The 7,025-nt window shown below is 36.0% G+C and overlaps 1 protein-coding gene across 1 annotated transcript; it reads right to left on the bottom strand.

Moving 5' to 3' along the window:
- Positions 1 to 399: 399 nt before the first annotated feature.
- LOC133290155 (protein CHROMOSOME TRANSMISSION FIDELITY 7) lies at positions 400 to 3,364 on the bottom strand. Its single transcript, XM_061488211.1, has 7 exons — positions 2,990 to 3,364; positions 2,786 to 2,887; positions 2,632 to 2,700; positions 1,695 to 2,044; positions 1,198 to 1,332; positions 768 to 864; positions 400 to 678 (listed from the first exon to the last, which is right to left on the bottom strand). Exons 1-7 carry the CDS (start codon positions 3,362 to 3,364, stop codon positions 400 to 402), a joined length of 1,407 nt encoding a protein of 468 aa, XP_061344195.1.
- Positions 3,365 to 7,025: the final 3,661 nt, after the last annotated feature.

Raw genomic sequence — 7,025 nt, forward strand, 5'->3', positions numbered from 1 at the left:
GGCTTTATCGTTGACACATCATTCCTAGAGAATATCTGATCCCCAAAATATGCAATTAGGTAACAGTCTTCCTTAAGATTCCTCTTTGCCATGTCTGATGCAGCTGAGGGATCAAAGATCTGACCAGGCCACCAAGGATGGCCCCTCACCTTTCCCCAAACTAAATCAGACACACAGAAACTCAGTTCTGAAAACACCAATTCCCTGTACATGCCAACCTCCTGCATGTTTCTATAAGAATTAAGATCTACAACAAGATTAATACCATGACACTCATTTTGAATATTCTCAAAAATCCCTGCTTCAGCCGTATTGACGTCTATGGTATGATTCTGCATCACCTCTGCGTGTGCATCTACCTGAAAGGCTGGCTGTTTAAACTCATACGGAGTTTCTAGCTCAAGGTGATTTCTTGAAAACGAGTCGTTCAGATGCAAAGATTATTTGGCATTGAGATCCATGACTTCCATATATGGAATGCCATCCTGTAATTGGTAGCATGCAATTTGCGGCGCTAGAGTCTTCGAGGCCATCTTTAGTAACCAAACCATCCGCAGCTTTCATCTTGCAGTCATCCTCCACGACTGCACTTAAATTCACCAAAGTAGCATTTTTAACTTCCTGCTTGCACACATTCAGAACAGTATCAACTCCTTGAGTCTCATTATTTGATGCAACCTAAGTGCTCAGCGAAGCGGCAGTTTCAGTAACTTTCATGGTTTCTCACACTCCAGTTCAATCTGAATACCATCATTAAAATCAAAAACCAAAGCTTTATCAAGTTCTGCACCTCCATAAACAAACGGGGCTCCGGAGGAACCTTCAATAGTATTATTATCACGTATTAACGTGCATATTAGGCCCCTGTTCAACCTTAATACAGATACGGATAGAGTATGCAAAGTATCTCACACCACTGCGGCAACTTTTAAAGCATTAGGCTTCCTTGTTCTTGTTCTTAGTTACCAACACTTTGATACTCACGAACCTAGTCGGAAAATAAACTCAGAATTATAACCGAGTCTCCCAGCGATAGGGAAAGGATGAGATCACGGATTCATAGCATATAAACTATGTGATAAAATAAAATTATACTTTGCAAGAATAATAGTTTACGTTTGTGTTAATCAACAGACAGCAGAATTTAATCACTAATCAAGATATGGTTTGATGTATTCACTTCTCTTTATCTATGACTCTTGTTTTGTGTCCTTATACACCAAGAATGATCCAGTGCCAGTGTAACTAGATGCTAATGCCTTTCCAGCTGAGGTTGGCTGAGAGAATGCTAGCTGGGTAGGTTCAAGCACAAAACCCATGCAGAAACTTTTCCTGCAAAGAATTGAATACAGACAAAAGAAAACAAATCAATAAGGTGACAATTGATCGAAGAGTAATTAGCCAAGTAGCACTAATACAATGCAGCTAGTGTTAAAAGCTTTAAATATATGATATTACTTAATGTCATCTTCCGGTTGAATCTACGCATAATTAAATACGCCAGGGGATTGTGGTTGCATACAATTTTTGAAGTTTCCGTAATTATGATGAATTGGGGCAAAAAACTTCAGAAATTCACCAGCCTTAGACTTATGAAACAGTAATACCAACTATTGCCATGGATTGGGTCACATGAATTTTAGTTAACCATGAGAATTACTCTATATAAAAACCAAAGCAAAAATTTACTTCACCTCACGGCATCTAGTAATTGGCTAGCAATGCGTTTTCTTCTGTTGGAGGGAGTGACCCAAATTGCTCTAATCCCACAAATAGCAGGGACTGCATTGCTTTCACAGAAGATTGCTCCACCATGTGATCCGTCCATCACCTCAGAATCACTCACAGAAACAGCTCTTTTTTCAACTTCCCTTTGGAAAACAATATTCCCAAACTGGAGAGAGGTTGAATATGACTTCGTTTCCTTTTTCCTTGCACTATCAGAATGTCCAGCAATTGAGCAAGACACAACTTTGAATGCTTCTTCGATTGGTTCTGCAATCAGGCACCCAATAATCCTCTGGACAGAAACGAACATATAGACCTGTATATATACTACAATAATGCCAATAAGCACTTATTTCGTATTCAAAACATCAAATAATCAAAATCTTACCAAGAAACCTTAAAAAGTAAAATAATTCAGTAAAAAATAATCAAAACCACCAAACACGATATATATATATATATATATATATATATGCAGCTGCTGTACGTGCAGCAATCAAATACTTGTCATATATATATATATATATTTGAAAGTATTAAATGCAAGGATGAAAGCATTTAAATGTGGGGAATCATAATCATACAAAGGATGAAAGCTTTTAAATGTGAAGAATCATAATCATACACCTGTGGTCACTGTACGTAAAGCGACTGCAGAAATGATTTTACCTCTCTCTATATATATGTATATATAGGGGAAAGTTATATTTACAAATTTTTTGTTTACAAACTATACTAAGTATGACCGGTCATAATTAGTGTAATTTGTAAAAAAAAGTTTGTAAACGGATCTTTCCCCACGTGTGTGTGTATATATATATATATATATATATATATATATATATATATAAAATCTGTGTTGCAAATAAGCTTCTTGATGAAAAGGGAAACACTGTATACCACCTTACAGAGTTCATGAAGTATCCATCCACTTCCGAGGTCGATTTCCATCATCTTCACAACCTCTTCAACCTGCTAGTATAACAACTCGTCAATTAAATGCTGCTGCAAAACCCACCCACCAAAGTAGTAGTAAATTGGGAGAAGCTAAAACCACCTTGTTTCTGTGAGCAGAAGGATCAGTCTCTAAGACCAAAACGATTCGACCCTGTTTGACGCTTGGGTTAGGGATAGGGATAACCCTTTCGCTGGTCCAACCCTGCATAAAAGAAATAGGAATAGGAATCAGATAAAATCACGCATTGCGGGTATGGATGGAACAGAGACTGGATGCATGAAATCAATCAGAGAAATTAATTACTCGGAATTGAATCCCCTGCGTGTAACGTTTGTGAAATTCCTTGTGGGATTTCTCGTCTTCCTCATCGCCAGGAGTAAACTTGACTCCGCAAATAGAACAATCGCGTAACAGAAAATCGGATTGACCGAAATCCAGATGGAACTGGGCATAGCTCCTCTTCTTGTTCTTAACGACCGTTCTTCCCGTTTCCGGTTGCGAACTCGAACAAACAACGTTAGGGTTGTTCGAACGGGTTCGTCGGTGGTAAGTGTTGAAGATGTGGTGGTGTTTGTTCTCCCAGATTTTCAATTCGTCATTGTCGTCATCGTGGGTGAGGGTTGTGGGAGCGGAGGAAGCAGAGGGATTTTTGAAGAAATCGCTGATCTTGGATTGCATCTGCATAGATTGGATGCTCCTTCCTTCTCCCGCTGATGTTGGTAATTTTATGAATCTCTTTTTTCATTTGCCGCCAAAACCAGCTTCAAACTTCAATTTCGGGTTAGATTTTATTAACCCATACTAACTCGTTAATATTATTTTGGAGAAAGATTATACTTACTACCTATTTTTTTACTACTTGTTACTATTAAATCTTAATTGTTGATTTCCGTTAATCTAACGGTTATGATTTATTACAAATTAATAATCAATTAATAAGTATGATCTCATAAATTATAACCGTTAGATTGACGTAAATCAACGGTTAAGATTTAGTAGTAATAAGTAATAAGAAAAATAGGTAGTAAGTATAACCTCTCCCATTATTTTATATTAAAAAAGGATGGAGACGGATATACTAACCACTAAAAAATTTATCACTCTTACAATTAATTACAGTTAATTTCTACCAACCTAACGATTATAATTTATTGAGTATTAATAATTAATTAATAAGTGTGACCAAACAAATGTTATTAATTCTCAATAAATTATAACCGTTAAATTGACGGAATTTAATAGTGAATAAATTAGTTGTAAAAGTTATAAACTTTTCTGGTAGTAATCGTATCTGTTTCCAAAAAAGATAGGTTATTTTATCTTCTTTTTTTTTGCCTATTTTTGTCTATCACTCTCTAACAGTATTAGATCAAAATCTCAATAGGAGAGAGAAATGATAATGTTAGTTAAGATTCTAATATAATTATGTTGAAAAGTGAAGGGAAAAAATAGACAGAAAAAAAGTAAGTAGGATAACATATCCCATTAAAAAATAAAACAATTTACAAAAAAAAAAAAAAAAAAATAAAAAACAATGTAGAAATCATATATAAAATAAAAACCTAAAAATCGCTTGTTTCTTCCATAATTTTCCCAATGAAAAACCAAAGATTTTGATACGAGCCCACAAATTGAAGAACCAATGATCCATGATGCAGTGGACCAACTAGACCAACAAGTCACACCCAAGACTAGATGGGCCAAGCATAACAAAGGGCAACCCAAATGGATGAGTGATTACCATTTGGGTTAGGTTGTAGGTGCTGAGTAGGATCAGTTGGTTGCACATTTTTAGGAAGTAATTGGCATGAGAGGTATTGTGCCTTGCCTTGTTATTTTGTTTTACTGTATTCTGTTTGTTGTGTAGTGCGACGAGCACCTTGTTCGTTTTGTTGTGTTGGTGAGATGCCCACCTTGTTGTATTTTAGTACTTTGGCTTCTCGTTTGGAAATTAAGCAATCAACATTATTCTTCTCTATTCTTTGTGTTATCATTTTAAAGAGGTTTTCTCACCCTCAAAGTGAGGTCTTATTATCTGGTGCTTTCATTGGGAGCATTATTCCATGAAAATATGGTGATCACCCTCTCTCGTTTGCTGGAGGCTCACCTCACACTACAAACAGACATACAAAACATGACACACCGAATGGCAGCGTTAGAAAATAGACCCCTCGCCTTCGGTACTCCACACCAAAACTCGGTATATGGACTTCGCACCACCATGAAGCTAGATGTACCTTGTTTTGATGGATCAGACCCTCTGGGGTGGTCTTTCAAAATCTCTCAGTTTTTGGAGTTCCACAGAACACCTGAAGACCAGTGATTGTGTATCGCATCCTTCTATATAGAGGGAGAAGTCCTCGGGTGGTTCCAATGGATACATTCCAATGGTCAACTCAATACTTTGGTGCAATTCCTTTAGGCCTTAGATCTTCAATTTGCTCCCTCCTAGTATGAGGACCCCAGAGGCGCTTTGTTTAAGCTCTACCAGACCACTTCGGTTCGTGACTACCAAACTCAGTTTGAAATGCTAGCTAACCAAATCGTGGGGTCCCACCCCCTTTCTTGTTGAGCTATTTTGTTTCATGTTTAAGGGCAGATATTCGACACGAGGTGCAGGCTCTACAACCAAATTCTCTCATGCAGGTCATTGGGCTTGCACGTCTTCAGGAGGAGAAGGTAATGACGCAAGAAAAATTAGTCAACCGGGCCATACCAGTGGCCCCCCTTAAAATCAACACTTCTGACGTTCGTCACAAACACCAAAGCACATATGGGTGCAAGGGGACGAACCGTGGTGAAGCAATTGTCCCCAGAAGAAGCATCAGCAAGACGCGAGAAAGGCATGTGTTATAACTGCGACGAGAAGTTTCGACCAGGGCACAAGTCAAATGACTGTTCATGATGTTGATTGCTGATCCAGATTTTGAAGAGGCTTGCCCACAACCTGAATTGAATCTGCCCATGGAATCAATCTGCTCCACAAATGATGACACAGATGATCAAGAAGACAACCCAGCCCGGATCAGCTACAACGCCTTAGTGGGCCAGAGTGCACCTCGGACATTACGGGTCAAGGGGCGTAAAAAAATGTGAACTCTGAAGGACCTCCTAAATTCAAGTAGATTATGCCTAAGTGGTTTTAATGATGTCAAAGCATGAAGAACTCATTTTGAAGATTCTAAAGTTTCAGATTAGATAATTTTTAGATTTCTTGTAACACATTAGATATATCACTAAACATGATTCCAAGCTCCATTGCATATCATTGCATAACATGTATTTAGCCATGTTGAGTGACCTAATAAAAAATAAAAAATTAAATAAACAGGTCTTTAAAAATAAAATCCAAATCAATTAAAAATCTGTTTTAATAAAAAAAGAAAAAGAAAATTAAAAATTTGTTTTAATAAAAACCAAAAAGTAAAAATAATATATATATATATATAAAGAAACGAAACAAAAATTTACGTCTACAGCGTTCTTTTCAAAATTTGTTACATTGATTGATTGTATATATATATATATATATATATATATATATATATATATATATATATATATATATATATATATATGGCTTTAATAGCTCTCCGATATCTGCAGATCAGAAAATTTGCAGCAACACTTACTTCCACCAGGATACGGTTCCGGATCTTGGATTTTTTATTTTTTTTTTAATTTAAGGATCCGGCTCCGTATCTTATGTAAATATATTTGCTGCAAGTTTTTCTATCAGCTGTGACAGCAGAGATAAGGAACCTTATATATATATATATATATATATATATATATATATAAACTTTTGGTTTTAATATATAAAATATTATTTTACCAAATTGACTTTTCCACCGTATAGTTTAGATTTCTTTAAAAGCTATACTATATTGTTATCAAAAAAAAAAAGCTATACTATATAATAATAATAAAAATTTAACACTCTAACTCATTTAGCGTGTAGATGTAGTCTTAGTAGGACTAGTCAGTCTGTTGTTTTCTATTAGTATAAAAAGTGGTAAAAATCGAGAAAAGCTTTTTACAAGAAATTGAAAAACAAATCCAGTTCGTCTTTTTGAGATCCCCTTCGTTCGTGTTCGTTTACACTAATATCATTCTAGAGAAATCCATCTTCTTCGATTTGCAAAAATATACAACAACTATTATAAGCGAAAATTTTCATTGAGATCAAGTCTTGTAAGCTACCTTGTGTGAGAGTGATCTGTGGTGTTCCTCTAATCTTCTTCCCCAAAATTCCCAAATTTCCATCAATAATTTTGTTCTTGAACCCTATACAAAGTGCACCATTGTTGAGGAGTCTCTTCATCGATTTTCGAGTCAA

The sequence above is a fragment of the Gastrolobium bilobum genome, unplaced genomic scaffold (genome assembly GCF_033153095.1).
Source record: "Gastrolobium bilobum isolate Gb01-03AN ecotype WA unplaced genomic scaffold, APGP_CSIRO_Gbil_v1 utg128429, whole genome shotgun sequence".
Lineage (NCBI taxonomy): Eukaryota > Viridiplantae > Streptophyta > Magnoliopsida > Fabales > Fabaceae > Gastrolobium > Gastrolobium bilobum.

Coding starts and splice junctions, on each gene's coding strand:
- LOC133290155 (XM_061488211.1), bottom strand. CDS start 3,364: ATGCAATCCAAGATCAGCGATTTCTTCAAAAATCCCTCTGCTTCCTCC. Junction 2,888..2,989: donor CGCAGGGGATTCAATTCCGA/GTAATTAATTTC, acceptor TCTTTTATGCAG/GGTTGGACCAGCGAAAGGGT. Junction 2,045..2,631: donor TACTTCATGAACTCTGTAAG/GTGGTATACAGT, acceptor GTATATATACAG/GTCTATATGTTCGTTTCTGT.